The 17,030-nt window shown below is 47.0% G+C and overlaps 1 protein-coding gene across 1 annotated transcript; it reads right to left on the bottom strand.

Moving 5' to 3' along the window:
- Window positions 1-6,694: 6,694 nt before the first annotated feature.
- Window positions 6,695-9,122, bottom strand: LOC146756365 (obscurin-like). The gene is made up of 3 exons (XM_085524509.1): window positions 9,036-9,122; window positions 7,867-8,136; window positions 6,695-7,181 (listed from the first exon to the last, which is right to left on the bottom strand). The coding sequence occupies exons 2-3, from the start codon at window positions 7,982-7,984 to the stop codon at window positions 6,826-6,828; spliced, it is 474 nt and encodes a 157-aa protein (XP_085380635.1). The 5' UTR covers window positions 7,985-8,136; window positions 9,036-9,122; the 3' UTR covers window positions 6,695-6,825.
- Between the last annotated feature and the right edge of the window lie 7,908 nt (window positions 9,123-17,030).

Below are 17,030 nucleotides of genomic sequence, written 5' to 3'. Positions count from 1 at the left end.
GATCACATGCTCGTTTTTTATGTGATCAAGCATGTTGTCCAGGAGGATCTGTTCCATAATCTTCCCAGGCACAGAGGTGAGACTCACCGGCCTGTAGTTACCCGGGTCCTCCCTGCTCCCCTTCTTGTAAATGGGAGTGACGTGACCCTTCCTCCAATCATCCGGGACCTCACCTGACAGCCACGACTTCTCAAATATGATGGAGAGCGGCTCAGCAACCACCTCAGCCAGCTCCTTCAGGACCCTGGGATGCACGCCATCTGGCCCCATAGACTTATACTCATTCAGTCTAAGGAGGCACTCTCGGACTTGCTCTACCCTTACAGTGGGGAGGGATTTACCTCCTTGGTCCCCACATGGAGGTATGGGGGTGCAAGACTTAGGGATGTGAAAAAGACTAGAATCCTGGCCACCAGTGAAGACCGAGGTGAAGAACTCATTCAGCACCTCAGCTTTCTCTTCATCTGTTGAAGCCATTTCTCCTTTTAAATTTACCAGAGTAGGTACGCCCATTTTGGCCTGTCTCTTCTGGCCAATGTACCTGTAGAAGGTTTTCTTATTGTTTTTCACGTCCCTCGCCAAGTTCAGTTCTGCCTGCGCCTTGGCTTCCCTGATCCCACATCTGCAAGTTCGGACGGCATCCCTGTATTCTTCCCGGGTGACACAGCCTTGTTTCCAGAGCTTGTACACCCCTTTCTTCACCCTCAGTTCTCTTAGCAGGTCCTTGCTGAGCCATGCCGGTTTTCTACCTCTCCTGCCCACTTTCTTAATCAGGGGAATGGAGACCTCTTGTGCTGCCAGGAGGGCATCCTTGAAGAGCAGCCAGCTCTCCTCAACGTCCTTATCTTTGAGGGCAGCACGCCAGGGGATCTTGGCCAGCATTCCATTGAGAAGCTTGAAGTCAGCTCTTCTAAAGTTCAGCATCCTGGTCCTGCTCTTTGCCAGGCCCACATCGCTTGAGATCACAAACTCAACCAGGGCATGATCGCTGGAGCCCAGGCAGCCTCCAACCTTGACGCCTTTGATGATCTCCTCAGCGTTGGTGAGCAGCAGGTCCAGCAACGCTAGACCTCTGGTCGGTCTGTCCAATACCTGAACCAGAAAGCTATCATCAATGGATTCCAAGAGCCTTCTGGAGCTCTTGCAGCTCGCCGTGTGGTTTTCCCAACAGATGTCAGGATGGTTGAAGTCCCCCACCAGGACAAGAGCCTGTGAGCCAGACGCCTCACGCATCTGGAGCAAGAAAGCCTCATCAGCAGCCTCCCCTTGATCAGGTGGCCTGTAGTATACCCCTAATACCAGCTGACCTTTATTAGTCCCATCTCTAATCCTAACCCACAGGCTCTCAACCTGTTCTTGACTGTTTCTCATGGGGAGCTCCTCACAGTTTATCCAATCTCTGACATAAAGGGCGACTCCCCCAACCTTCCTACCTCGCCTATCTCTCCTAAAGAGCCTATAGCCATCGATGGTAGTATCCCAATTGTGGGAGTCATCCCACCATGTTTCTGTGATAGCAACAATGTCATAATTTTCAGAGTGCATCACAGTTTCCAGTTCCTCCTGCTTGTTACTCAGGCTCCGTGCATTAGTATAAAGGCACTTCAGCCGGGCTGTCCGGCTGAAGTGTCCTTGCACTTTGCTGTGTTGAACCTCATTAGATTCACCTAGGCCAACCTCTCGGTTGAGCTCCCTCTGAATGGCATCCCTTCCTTCCACTGCGTCAGCCGTAACACTCAGCAAACAGCAGAGGGTGCATGCGATTGCATCATTGGTGTCACTGATAACCATGTAAAAAAGCACTGGTCCCAAGACAGATTCTTGGATGACACCACTTGTTATCGGCCTCCACCTGGACATCGAACCATGAATCACCACCCTCTGTCTGTGGCCTTTCAACCAATCCCTTATCCTCCAGGTGGTCCACCTGTCAAATCCACATCCCTCCAGTTTAGAGATAAGGATGTGGTGGAGGGCCATGTCAAAGATCTTGCTCAAGTCCAGGTCAATGACATCTGTTACCTTCCTTTTGTCCACAAATGCCATCACTCCATCATAGAAGGCCACCAGACTGGTTCGGCATGGCCTTCCCCTGCTAAAGCCACGCTGGCTGTCTTGGATCACATGCTCATTCCTTATGTGATCAAGCATGTCTTTGAGGCGGATCTGTTCTTCACCATCTTCATCACAGTTACACATTTGAATCAAATAACTGGTGTTCCTGTCACGAAGAAAACCTCTTTGTCTTCTACTCCTGCTGCACTTCTGTGCTTTCACCAGAAGCAAAGGGAGAGGCCACCTCCTAGATCCAAATTTTAAGAAACCAACACCCAATAGGTGTCATCTGAAGTAAAATAGCAGAGAAATTAAGATGACTCTTCTGCATCCAGCTTGGATCACTCCCTCACTCAGGCACACCACCATCAGATCAAGGAGATGCTGCCTTCAGCTTTGAGACTGTATGGGAAATCACAGCTTGAACCTCTGATTAATCAGCTGAGGCAAGTGTTGGGTCAGCTGCGGGAGCACAGGTGAGAGTAATCTAGCTGTGCTCCCAGAAGGGGTGGACCTCGACTCAACCTCCTCTGAGACCTCATTTAAAGGCTGACCACCACTGAGGCAGCATCTCTTGGAGATTGCTCCCCAGTTGAGACTGCCTCAGCTTTCTGGTCAAGGTATCGATATTGGTGAGTTTCCCTTTGCTAATAACCTTTGACTATTTACCACCATCTTGGTTAACATCTTTTTCTTAGCCACCCTTACAGAGACCATAAGGGTTTGGGCTTCCAAACTCTCAGCAAGCATTTGGATCAGCCAGCTTCCTGCTGGGGAGCCCCCTGCATCACTGATGCCTATTCTGGTACCAGACCCGCAGATGTTTCAGAGCTCATTAGCATGGACTTCCTTCCTCCCCTCAGCAGCTGCTCCTGCACTCACCTTCATTCCTACTGAGATACCGGCCGCTTCCAGCACCAGCTGACCTGCAATTCACAGAAAGGAAAGGTGGGAGTCATGCAAACGCACAAGCCCAAGGCTGCGTCACCACCACGTATGGCAGCCTCGGGAAGTCAGCTGCAACTACAGCCTTTGTCAGAATGGAGACAGGCACCGTCAATCCACTGTGACCTCTGAACTCACTGCCACCATCAGAAATGGGCACTGAAATCGCTCACTTCACTGCAGCTGGTTACCTCCAAATTCTTTTGCTTTTGGGAAAATGCGGACACGGAATTGAAGGACACTAGAAAAATGACATCAACTTCATTGTAGGTGGTTAAGCAGGACTTGAGCAAGAAAAGCTTCTCAGCTCCTTGTAAGGCACTAAGTGATGGGATATATCCCATACCTGCAGAAATCCTGACCTCTGCCACAGGTGCCTGAGTGACACAAAAGTTGAGCTGCCCATTCAGAAGCACGTGGGGCAGGCCATGGAGCGGTTACATACCAACACATGAACAGGCACTTTCTCATTGGAAGGGAAATCCCTTCTCCCTGCCATGCCATGCCCACACTGCTCCTCAGGGCTGCACTGACAGCACAGACAGAATTGAAACATCTTTTGTCATCATTGTGGTTTTTCACAGACCCAGACAATGAGATACTGGGTTGCTGTGTGGGTTCCCAGGTGGCACTGCCATTTCCAAGCCATTGCTTCCTAGGGGCACAGAAAGGAAAACGCCTGAACAAAATTTCACCCAGAGATTGCTATTTTACCATTCTTCCATGCAAAACAGGAGGACAATACAGCGGATTTGTGCAGCTGCATCAACACCCTGGGTGCTAAAGGAATGCAAAGACAGAAATATCAAACCTACAAGGAGGGAAGCTATGTTTAGTAATATCTTTTCTCATTTACAACAGGCAGTTGGCACTACTAAAGGAAAATCCCAGGCCTCAGGTTCTGACAGCGCGACAATCTGGCACGGACTCAGATGTGAGTGATCCAAATGGTTTATTCCAGGTTCTAATATCACTTCTGTGAATTCACACGTTTTCTCTCTTAACTTTCCCACAGCCTTCACATGTCCACAGAACATCCCACAAACTCTCCTTTACGGCGCACGTAGGCACACATCCCACCAGAGCCATCAGTCATTCCTAGCCATGTGCTTCCCCTCCAGTCACGGACAGTATCACACGGCCATCATGCATCTTAAATGACTTAGTTTTTCTGTTCTTTCTGGAGGTGTCCTTGGTTCCTAGCCTTACCTTCTCATGCCGTTCATCTTGCTCTGCAGCTCCTGCTCTGAAGAGTCTTCTTATGTTCCCACATGACAGGAAGAAAATGAAGACACAACCCCTGCCACCAAGGTCAGCTCTGCAGCACACGTTACCTGAGGAGCACTTGGCTACTCATGCAAACTGCACAGTGCCAGGAAGATTGTTACATGTTGCACTTCTTATTCTCCTGGCTCAGAAATTAAATTTTCTACCTAGAAAATGGAAAACAAACAAACAAGCAAACAAAAAACAACAACAAAAAAAAACACCTCACCTGACATAAAGGAGACATGATTGTTACTATGGAATTCCGGAGGGCAAGGTATTTGCCCTCTCTATGAAGAAGCTGACTGCAAAGGACTAAGAACAGCCACGATCACGTTGAGAACTTGCGGGTAAAATTCGGGACTGAACCAATAATGGGCTTCTGGAGGTGAGGGTCTGCTCCAGGCCGCCTGGTCAAGGGAGCCTGTTGATGGGCCCTGCTTACTGCAGCTACCAGAAGCACCGTGTTCACTGACTCTCAACTTGATGGGGGATTCCAGTCAGGCTGGGAAATCAGCATGGCTGGCTGCAAGCTGTCTGAGAGACTGCTGGAGTGCACTGACAATAACTTTGTGGGCCAAGCATTAAGCACACCAAGCAGAAGGGAAGCATTACTGGACATGCTGCACAGCAGGGGTTAAGACTGGAGGTGGTCAGGGCTGTAGTGACCATGCCCTCCTAGAGTTCCTCATCTCAAGGAATGCGGGCCTGGCAAAAAGCAAAGTCAGGACCCTGAGCTTCAGGAGAGTCAGCTGCAGGCTGTTCAAAGAATTCTTGGACGAGGGACACTGGAAAACTGTTCTTAGGGGCAAAGGGTTCAAACATCCCTTTGTGTGCACCTGTGTGCAGCCCAACTCCTCAGCACAGCCCTGTGCAAGCACACATTTGTGCCACCGCATCCACGCACTATCCATGTGCTCACACACACTCACACAACCACATCCCTTAGTGCAGCCCTGTGCACACACACACAGACACATGTGTAACCCCTTACTTTCACTCCCAAAGTGCACGCACACACCGGTACCACAATGTCCTTGTGCAGCTCCAACACTCTGCACACCCCTGTGCACGTACATATATGTGCATGCTCATCCTTGCACACATACCCACAGACCTACACACACCTGAGCAACACCACTGGTTTGTACACTCATGGACACAAATGTGTGTACAACACCATCCATGCACAAATACACACACACACACACATGGATCCCCACTGCTTTGCACACTGCTGTGCACACTCACGTGTGTCATGCACTGATTTCCCATCCAGTCCTCGAGGGGTCACTTACTTAGGACAGGAGTGCAGGGGAGCAGCCAGAAGCTGTTTGCATTCCCTGCTGTCTGCTGGGCAGCTTTGCTGGAGATGCTTGAGTTGCTTTGCTTTTCCTTGGGAGGTGGGAAGGAGCTTTGAATTTGAGGCACATCCCGTGCCAGAGCATCCCGATGGCACAAGGGGGATCAGGGCCCCTCTATTGGTTACCTCGGTGGCTTGCAGCAACTGGAACTTTTTGCCTATTGAGAAAGCTAAAAAGTGTGAGTTCCTCCTGACCCATATCAACAAAAATCTCAACCATAAAAAAGAGACGTCTTCGTATTCAAGCAAATGACAACAGTAAGACCATGCATGTTGTTTTGTTGTATTTCCTCTGTAATCATGGGGAGGATATGAAGAAGTGGTATAATTCATCCACTTCTGCACTTCAGGCACGAGTTCCTTAGAATTGGAAGAGACCCTTAAAGGCCATCTAGCCCAGCTCCCCTGCAATAAAAAGGGACATTCACAGCTCGATCAGGTTGCTCACAGCCTGGTCATTAGTCATCCCGGAGGCAAAACACACACTGAACGATTTCTCGCTGCAGTCATAAATCCTTGGAGACAACAGCATTGACACTGCATGTTACTGAAGCAGTAAAAGAAATTGCTCTTGTAACTCTCCTTGTGTTAAGGAAAATGATGATAAAAAGCAATGGAATGCTTTGGCAGGACACCAAAACCATCCTCCTTCGTTGATATCTGCTGCAATGGAACCTTCCACTGGAAGAAGCCCCTGATGACTTGTCACCTCATAGTGGTGAGCTTGAGAAGCAGGATTGCTGCTCAATAGAATGAACTGGAGCTCCTTAGCATCTCTTACATCCAGGAGGGGTGTGATCAGACCCACCTATCACCTTCAGGCGCGCGCTTTCTGATACCCTGTCTGACTTCACTGTCACTGTGCCAGCATCCTCAGGCGTAACCTGCTTCATTGTCAGTGTGCAGCAATTGCCAACATTCTTGATGTCATTGCAATTGTTGGTGTAAAGGAGGTTGCCATTCAGGAACCATTCCACGTCCTTGTCATCATGGGACAGCTCGCAGGAGAAGACAGTAGAGCTCTCTTCTTCAATTTCCACATCCTGCAGGTGCTTCTTCACTTCTACATTGCAGGCTGTGGGGAAACAAGGTGAACTGTTACCACTGTTACTATAAATCATACTGGGATGTGGTAGAATGGTTGGACTAGATGATCTTTGTGTAATCTTCTCAGTGAAGATTATACATTTATAAAGTTAGCAGGAGAGAACGGCAGAAATCAACCTCAAGAAGAGAAATCTGAGGTGAAATAGGACATGGAAGAGGTCACCCTCCCTGCTCATACCTTCAGCTGTCAGCGTGGCCTCAGTCTCTGCAATTCCTGCCTTGCACTTGTACACACCAGCATCATCGGGCTTCAGCTTCAGAATCTTGAGCTCTGCTGAATGCTTATCCCTCTTGATCTTGTACTTCTCAGAGGGCTCAATGGGTGTGTGGCCCTGGAACCATTTCACAACCTTTGGAGAAGGCCTGAAGTCACAGGACAGGATGACAGAATGACGTTCCAAATCTGTCTTGTCCTCCAACTTCCTGGTGATTTGTATATGGTAATCTGCAAAGCAGGGGTGGAAGAGAAGAAAGGATGAGGACAATTGGAAGAAGAGGAAAGTCTCTTGCGTCTACTCCATTTCAATTAATGTCATGTTCACGATGGTTCTTTGAACCACTCTAAAGATAAAACAAACGACTGCATATAGGGAATGCCATTGACTACATTTCCATAAAGTAACACTGTATACTATATACCAAATGCAAGGTCCAGCTCTTGCTTATTAAACTGCTCCCAGTTGAGGCAATTATTCAAATAAGAGTGAGTTGAAAATATAACAAGTACTTTAGGATGTGAATGGAGACTCTTACGCTGGGGACAACAGCAGATAAAAAGCCTGGAAGTTTCTTTCAGATGAAATCAATGACAAACTGCATCAAATTTAGGTGCTACCAAACTCAAACTTGTCTACTTCAGAAATACAATTAATTTCACCTGATTTGACTTCTTTGGTATAGCCAAGGACAAAACCTCAGCTCTGTAGATCTGAATAGTAAGCACATTACAAATATTCAAACAGATCTTTTACTGAGATGCAGCTGTCTCATTTAATGTCCAACGACTTTGAACTGGAAATGGAGCAGACCCTCCAGAAACACACACAATATTTCAAAGACCCCAGTGAAGGAAGACTGTACGTTAATTAATTCTTCATCTTCATGATGTAAATCAAGCCAGGATATGTTACCTCTGATGAGCAGATTGGCTGTGGATTTTGATTTGCCAACTGAGAACTGAATGGTGCCAGTCATATCAGTGATGGTTTTCAGTATGCTCAGCCGGTGGATGGTGCCTTCTTGCTGCATAATCAAGTTTCTGCCAGCCTGTAAGATTTCTCCACGCAGATACCACTTGGGAGGTTTCACAGAAGGAATGGATATCTCGCATTCAAATTTGGCTTCTTCAGGCTCAGTCAAATACTCATCACACAGCTCCTTTACTAGATTAATGGATTGCTCTTTAAGAAGGATGGAACAAGAGAAAGCAGAGATTTAGAAGGAATGTAAAAAACCCTTACATTATCACCCTACTTACTCACGTCAGCATTACTGCACATGAACACTACACCTATCAGCTCAAAATGCCTTAAAACATCATTAAAAAATAATAGAAAGAAAGGAATGTTGTTAAGAAGTCAGACAATAAGACTGACAACCTGAAGAGAGCCCAGATCTTCTGATTCCCAGTCCAACATCCAAATCAAACCATGACCTTCCCATCCCGATATCAAACTCCTTGCATTACGAAATGGAATAGAGGTTCACTGAAACATGGACATTGATAATTACTTTGGTTAAATACAGCAACTTAGCTCTGAACAACAAGATTTCTCCTAGTAAAGGTCTCTGTAGCTCAAATGTAATGGCTCTACTTAGGAGAAATTCATTTTCCAGGATTTTCTTGCCCTTATAATTGTAACAGTGGCAAAGCTGGGGACTGAACTCTTGAGTAGTGTGCTAACTCAAATGTCTCCCTTTTCTTTACACACTTAACATCATATATATACCCTAACATTGTATATATTAAAAAAAAAAACAACTCTGAGCTCTTTTCAAACAAACAGAGAAAATGAAGAAAAAGTCAAGCTATGTTTTTTATCCCAAAACGTTCAAACACAAATCTGAAGTCGAAAGGTAGAAAATAAACCTCCTAAGAAAATAATCTGTTTTACTTAGCAAAAGTAAATTCCAAAAGACAAGCTGGATATTTTGTGGGCAGAAAGGTAGGTAGGTAGGAGTTTGCATTTCTGTGAAAGGTCCTGGTGGTGTTTAACTTCCTTGACATTCAAGCAAAGGATGTTAGCTGGTTTATAACATAAGATAATTTAAGCAAAATCATCATCTGAACCATAATTACCTTTAACTGTAAGATGGGCACGAGATTCTGCCTTTTCTGCAACAGATTTTATTTCTGCGGCATCCTAGACTTGGACACGTGTGTAAGTCACGAGTAGGTCCTTCCTGAAGCAGAGAACCACAGAGTCACTAAGGCTGGGAAAGACCACTAAGGTCATCTAGTCCAGCCACCAACTCATCCCTACCAAACTGTGCTCTTGAGAGCAAACCCACAACTATACTTGGCTTCCTTGAGCAAAGAGCTCTGAGGCACATGGCCAGGCTGAGCATCACCCATCTGGTTTCACAGCATCACTGCCTGTTCTCTCATGTCAATGAAACCACCCATTCCCCCACGTCCACATCCCTACCAAAGTGTAATCTAAATATGGCTTCTACAAGGACTGACCAAATGTGGCCTTTCTGATAACCTTTCTGATTGCCGAAGTCGCCTGACTCGGAGCCCTCCCGGACCGATCAGCAGCGGCTGACCGCGTGGTCAAGGGGGATCTCGGGCGGTTCCTTCAAGCAGGGAACCCCCGGGTAGAGGAGAAGCCCGGCAGCTCTCAGGGAGCAGCTGACGCAGCCGCTGACGCAGCGTGTGGGCGTTCCCTGCCTACGGAGGGAGATTTAAACGGGCACAAGACTAGTCGCTGCCCACCAGAAACAGTCAGGAAGAGGCGGGGCTCGTGCACCTCTTGACTTCCTGTTTCAGCTCTGGTAAGTATTCTGCTCCGACATGGGTGCTCCCCGGCGAAAGGCTGCTGCCAGAAATACTGAGGAGGCCAAGACAAGGGTCCCGATCTCACAGAAACGGGAGGCAGCAACCAAGAAGACTGCAGAGACCCAGACTGAGGTCCTGCACATGCCTTATAGGAAGGCTGCTGCCAGAATGTCTGAGGAAACTCAGACTGAGCCCCCAACCCAAGATGCTGGTGTGCAGGTCTCTGGCTGTACTGAGTGCCAGAGCCTGGCCCTTGCAGTGCTGGGTGAGGGAGGCAGTGATTGTGTTCACTGCGACCAGGTGAACTACTTGCTCAGCCTCGTAGTTGACCTGAAGGAGGAAGTGGAGAGGCTGAGGACTATAAAAGAGTGTGAGAGGGAGATTGACTGGTGGTGTCAGTCCCTCTCAGCCTCAAGTTCTCAGCACACAGTCGAGGCTCCTAATGGAGCATGTCAGCCCCTGCCACCCCACAAACAGGTGGTAAAGGGGAACCAGCCAGCTGGCAACACAGCAGCCGGCCCCCTGTCCTCTCTTCCCCACAGCAGTAATTTGAGAAGGGAGGAGAAGTGGAAACGGGTACCTGCTCGACGGAAGGGGCATCCTCCATCACGACCATCCCCGGCTCCCCAGGTGCCTCTGCGAAACCAGTTTGAGGCCCTGGAACTTGAGGGGGGGACTAGTGAGAGTGTGGAAACAGGTGCACCCATGAGGTTGCCTCAGGTGAAGCGGTCACCCCGCAGCCTCAAGACTGCTTCTACACGTAAGGACAGAAGGGTGATTGTTGTAGGTGACTCCCTTCTGCAAGGAACAGAAGGCCCTATATGCCGGCCTGACCCTACCCGCAGAGAAGTGTGCTGCCTTCCTGGGGCACGGGTCAGGGACATTTCAAAGAAAATTTCTAGATTGATTCATCCTTCAGACTACTACCCACTTTTAATAATTCAGGCTGGCAGTGAGGAAGTTGCAAGCCTGAGGTCCATCAAGAAAGACTTCAGGGGAATGGGGCGAATACTTGAAGGAGCTGGGGTGCAGGTGATCTTTTCTTCTATACCCGTGGTGTCAGGACAAGATACAGGGAGGATCCAAAAAACCCATCTCTTAAACAGATGGCTTAAGAGCTGGTGCAGACACAAGAATTTCGGCTATTTTGACCATGGGGCAATCTACACTGCACCTGGAATGATGGCTGCTGATGCAAGCAGCCTGTCCCTGAGGGGTAAGAGGGTATTAGCTGAAGAATTAGCGGGACTCATTGATAGGTCTTTAAACTAGGAACGAAGGGGGAAGGGGGCAAAATAAGGGCTACTGGGGTTGAACGGTGCATTCGAGGGATTGTACCAAACTCTGTGGGCAAAGATTGCAGAGTGCAAAAGGAGGGAGTAGGGCAGGGGGATGCTGGGGATGCCGCTGTTCTAGCGGATCCTGGATCGCTTATGAAGGTGGTGAGACGGACAGCCCGGCTGAAGTGCCTTTATACTAATGCACGGAGCCTGAGTAACAAGCAGGAGGAACTGGAAACTGTGATGCACTCTGAAAATTATGACATTGTTGCTATCACAGAAACATGGTGGGATGACTCCCACAATTGGGATACTACCATCGATGGCTATAGGCTCTTTAGGAGAGATAGGCGAGGTAGGAAGGGTGGGGGAGTCGCCCTTTATGTCAGAGATTGGATAAACTGTGAGGAGCTCCCCATGAGAAACAGTCAAGAACAGGTTGAGAGCCTGTGGGTTAGGATTAGAGATGGGACTAATAAAGGTCAGCTGGTATTAGGGGTATACTACAGGCCACCTGATCAAGGGGAGGCTGCTGATGAGGCTTTCTTGCTCCAGATGCGTGAGGCGTCTGGCTCACAGGCTCTTGTCCTGGTGGGGGACTTCAACCATCCTGACATCTGTTGGGAAAACCACACGGCGAGCTGCAAGAGCTCCAGAAGGCTCTTGGAATCCATTGATGATAGCTTTCTGGTTCAGGTACTGGACAGACCGACCAGAGGTAGTAAATGTGTATGTTTGGTGGCCCTGCTAGGCAGGGGGGTTGGAACTACATGATCCTTGAGGTCCCTTCCAACCCGGGTAATTCTGTGATTCTGTGTGATTCTGTGGCCGTCGTCACCTTCAAAGTACCTGATATAGAAGGATCACACTCACTGTCAGGCAAAACCTCTTTGGAGAGGTGAACTGACTGCCCTGTTCACCCCCACTTTGGAAAGAACTGCACTCATTTCCTACCTGCTCCCAGCAGTGTGGGATGGTGGGATAGCATCACACTTCCCACACTAAGCTTCCCATCATGTCACTTGTTCCACCCTAACCTCAGTCCCAAAACAAAAGGGAAACTCCCTTCTGAACCTTCTTCATTTCAGATGTACTTTCTGCTTGATCTCCAACCCACCCCCCACTCAGGAGAAAGATCCCCCTCTTACACCCTACCATTTTGACGCATTCTGATGTTGTCATCAGCCTTCAGCTTGTTGTCATCTTTGTTCCACTGGCTCTGAACCTCATCGTGTGAAATATCAGAGCCAAATATGCACTCCCATATTCATTCACTTCCACATCTTCCAGTGGTTTAACAATCTTGATATCTCCAGCTGTGAACCACTAGAGATATATTTGTGAGGGTATTTCCAGAACTGAGCGCAGCATCTTTTCCTTACACATATTTACATAGAAAATAAGTAGGATTTTGTTTTATTCTAAACCATCATCCATTCACGAGACATTTCTCTCTTCAACACAGTCAATGCATTATTGCCCTTGAACCTAAAGACAGACTTACTAGCTACAAAGGAGCTCCCTGCAAACAGTTTTATGGAAACCAGAATCTCATTTATTCTAAAACCTTTGCAGCAAAATTAAGGGTAGAAAAACAATAGAATGGAATGAATCTTTAAGGTCATTTAGCCAGGCTGAGCATCATCCATCTGGTTTCACAGCATCACTGCCTGTTCTCTCATGTCAATGAAACCACCCATTCCCCCACATCCACATCCCACCAAAGCTGCTTAGTGTTCCCAAAGTGAATGCTCACCAGCTGTTTCCAACTTGAAGGTCATCTTCTGGCCAGCAGCCTCGCAGATGTATTCTCCAGCATCTTTCTTCTCCAGCTGCTCCACAACCAGACGCCGTGTTTTGCCCACAGATTCCAGTTTGAACTTTCTGGAGGAGGCAAGCAGTCTTCCATCCTTGTACCATTTTACTTCGCTTGGATCCTGTGCTACTTCACAGCTGAGGGAGGCACTTGCTGCCAGGGCAGCACTCACCTCTTTCTGCACCTTCTCCTGCTTTATAAACACAGGTTTTGTCTCTGAGGGAAGAAAAGAAAAAGTATTGACTGAGGGACTGAAATGAGACCAACTTGCAGGTTTGTATGTACAGGTTGGAACAGGTTTAGGTTACCACTTGTGCCCAAACTAATAGCCTTCACTAGAGAATATCAGCTCTTCTGTTGAAACAAAGTGTCAAATCTAGGCAAGAAAGAACCTAGGAACTGAAGGAACCAAGAGGGTCCTTGAACACCAGTCCCATGGTTGCAAGTCACTATGCAAACATATTGAACCCAAAAGAACATCTGTCCTGCAGGCAACCAAAACCTGAGTTCCTTTTGCTTAAGACCCACTGTGAAACATCAAAACACATAAACATGTGATAGTCAAACCACTGGCTGCTTTTTCATGACCCAGAACAGTACTCCTGGCTTCCTGAACAGACTCCTCATGGCCTCTACCATTGCCACAACTGTGACTGTCAAAGGCACAAAGGAAATATGCTCACCAACGCAGTCCTTTGTTCTTTGTGTGTGATTTGCAGATATCTATTTTACTTTGAGCTCTGGGAATAGTCAGCTCTACCAGGTCTCTTACTGTGAGTAGCAGACTCACCTATCCAGATGCAGCCTCCAACATAAAGGCATAGTAAAAAGGCAGTGTACTACTAGGAGAAGTTCCTGCTTCTCCTGCCATGAAAGGCTGCACGTAGAACATGCACTCCAGCCTCACTGCACATACTTATCTTAGTCAAATGTTTCAGTGAACAAGAATTACAGTTTGGGATCTCAGGCACAGGAGAGATTTGAATAATATCTCAAATATTGCTTCCATTGTACATATATATCAGTAATTATTATTCTACAGACAGACTGAAACAGGTCTTTGTGCCATACTAAAACCACATACTTGCTACAAACCCAGGCAATCAAGTATAGGGAAAAAACCTCAGCACAGACTACTGCACCTGGATCACTGTATAATAGAAAGTAGATTTTACTTTACTGTTCTCTGCTGTATTTCAGACAACACCTGTCTTACCTGTGACATGAATCTTGAAGGTGAGTTTCTGGCCAGCAGCCTCGCAGCTGTACTCCCCTGCATCTTTCTTCTCCACCTGGCTCACCACCAGCCAATGCTATTTGCCCTCTTACTCCACCTTGAACTTCTTGCTCGAGGTGATCAGATTCCCCTCCTTGTACCACTTCACCTCTGTCTTCTCCTGGGTCACCTCGCAGCTCAGCGTGGCATTTTCTGTTGGTGCAGCCTTCACCTCCTTCTGCACCTTCTGCTTGTTGATATAGGCATCCTCTGCTTCTGGAACTGGAAAACACTGATTAAAATATACATTAGATATGAACAGCTTGTGACTGGAAGACATTAAAAGTTGCTTTATGTTGTATTGGGCCATTTCCCAGAGCAACACTGCTTCACAGTGTTTATCACACATTATAATGCATCCTCAGCATAGTCCATATGGTCATCCCATCCCTCTGGGTAGTCTTTACTATCAGCTGGAACTCCTAATTTTCAGATTTCTTCGAATGAAGACAATGACAGATCTTCATCTGTGTGTCTTTTTGATATTGCTCCACTCTACACTGGAGATCAGCCAAATACAGCTCAATTATGAAGTGAAGAAAGGCTTTCTGAGTGCAATGGTAAGAGGATCAATTAAGGCTCAGAAAGCCATTGCACTTTGGGAGAAGCTGGTAAGATGAGGATTTCTGTAATGAAAGAGCCAACCACTCCAAGAGTACTCATAATCCCTCCTGACTTTCACACCACATCATTTTGCAGTGAGGGCTGGACTTGCACATCATGCTACAGTGAGAAATACATGAGAAATACAGCAACGGTAGCTAGGCAAGCACTCTCCACGTATGGCAGAGGAGGAGGTATTACATTACCCTGTGCAACCAGAGGTCTGAAAGAGAACAGAAAACCTTTGGTTTCTGAGTCAAACAGCTAATAATAGCCCTCAGCTAGCAAAATTCAAGTGTAAAAGCACTACATTTCTGGGTTTTCTCCCTACACCTCTGCAATAAGACATGGGCTGGCTTTGGCTGCTGAGGATTAACTTGGTTGATTCCAGCTGTTGCCATAGTCTTTCTGACAGCGTTCATATTTCATTTTCTCTGACAGATACCTCCCAAATCTACCCTGTCTTTAATCCATTCTTTGCTGAAACTGCCAATTTCCTGAGCCAAAAGCATGAGCTACACAACTCACGGAACAGATCCAAAGGCCCCAGAATCACATCCACGTGGTGTGGGAATAGTAAGAGCTGATAGTTTAGAGTCTACACCGCAGGCAGCAGCAAAACTGTCTACTACAGGAGCAGAGATATATTGCACACCAGGGACTGAAGGAGCAGAATGCCTCAAGATGGAGAGAGCAAAGACTGTGACCTTTACAAGGGAACAGAACGCAAACTATGCCCTGCAAGGACACCAGGTCTGTGTGAGCAGAAAGGCAGTAGACTCCCAGTATAGTTGCTCCTCCACACAGCTGATCAAATGCCAAACCTTGACCAGGATTAAGCTCCAGTTTAAGTGTTTACTGCCATAAGAAAGAAGTGGAGAAAACAGATTCCCTGTCCTGATCAGCTCAGAATACAAGACAAGAACTGTAAAGTTAACAGAGAACAAGTTGACTTATGAGAAAAACCAGTAGAGTGCAGCTACAAATAAAACAGAAGACAAACCCTCGTCATCAGCCAGCTCACTAATGGTCACTCAGAATGCAGCTGATGTGCCCATGGCTATCTGGAGTTTTAATTAAAATTTACCAGATCTTGTGCAGAATATACTGACACCAGAGCAATCTCTACTGCAGCTGGAGTGAGAGATCTGCCTCCGTGCTAAACTCTCAGACTAATGAGAAACATACAATTAGAAAGGTATAAATGGATTCATGGTTGGTCATTACATTTACAGAACATGGAACGAATGGTCGTCAACGTGGGATTCAACAAACCAAAGGCAAGTGCAATGCCTCTGACTAAAAGTTCTTAGGACACCAACAACCAAACCTCAGTGCAGCCACAGTAGAGATCTGTAACTACTACTCTTGAAATATCAACTGGCAGAGCAGTGTTGCACATTGTACAAATCACAGTTGGACATCCATGGACAGCTGATGATAAAAGTAGTCGTAGGGGAAGAGCTGGATGAAACACTGTTAAAAACAAATAATCATTTTAGCTGCACGTTTGTAAGCATTTCTTTTCATCCTCCCCAAAACAGTTTCATGGCAGAATCAAGAGGACACATTCACACAGACGTTTCCACAGCCAGACTATGGAATAATCAAAGAATATCAACCAAAATGTGTTTCCTACCAGTTACATGAATCTTGAAGGTGAGTTTCTGGCCAGCAGCCTCGCAGCTGTACTCTCCTGCATCTTTCTTCTCCACCTGGCTCACCACCAGCCGACACTGTTTGCCCTCTGACTCCACCCTGAACTTCTTGCTCGAGGTGATCAGTTTCCCCTCCTTGTACCACTTCACCTCCGTCTTCTCCTGGGCAACCTCGCAGCTCAGCGTGGCATTTTGAGTCAGTGCAGCCTTCACCTCCTTTTGTACCTTGTCCTTGTTTGTAAACACGTCTTCTTTCTCTGCAGGGACATCACAACAGTCACACCGTTTTGCTGTAGTCTGCTGCAGAGCTAACTCCAGTTCCCCATTTTCACTATACTTGCCCTTCACAGGGAGCATCGTGATGCCTCATTAAGACAGGAAAATACTTTCCCCTCTATTTTGCTTTGGGAAATGATAGGCATATCACTTCATATCATATCATATCATATCACATCATATCATATCATATCACATCATATCATATCATATCATATCAGAAAGCTAAATATTTCGCAGTCTGATAGCAGATTTGGACATGAGATTTAGAACACCTGCATGCACTGCTGAACCTCCTCCCTTCTCTTTTTTTCTTCTCATGTCTCTCTACATTTCCAGTAAATCAGAAGGGAACGGCCCTCTAGAACAGGTTGCCCAAGGAGA

Source organism: Coturnix japonica, chromosome 27 (genome assembly GCF_054131305.1).
Source record: "Coturnix japonica strain WE chromosome 27, WE-NBRP24, whole genome shotgun sequence".
Lineage (NCBI taxonomy): Eukaryota > Metazoa > Chordata > Aves > Galliformes > Phasianidae > Coturnix > Coturnix japonica.
Note: the sequence above shows the minus strand (reverse complement) of the source record. Positions and strands in the feature narration are given on the sequence as shown.

Bases quoted from the DNA above. Each gene is read 5' to 3' on its own strand.
- LOC146756365 (XM_085524509.1), bottom strand. From the start codon at position 7,984: ATGCAGCAAGAAGGCACCATCCACCGGCTGAGCATACTGAAAACCATC. The intron at 7,182-7,866 runs GTAACATATCCT...CCTGCTTTGCAG, and splicing joins AGCCAATCTGCTCATCAGAG to ATTACCATATACAAATCACC.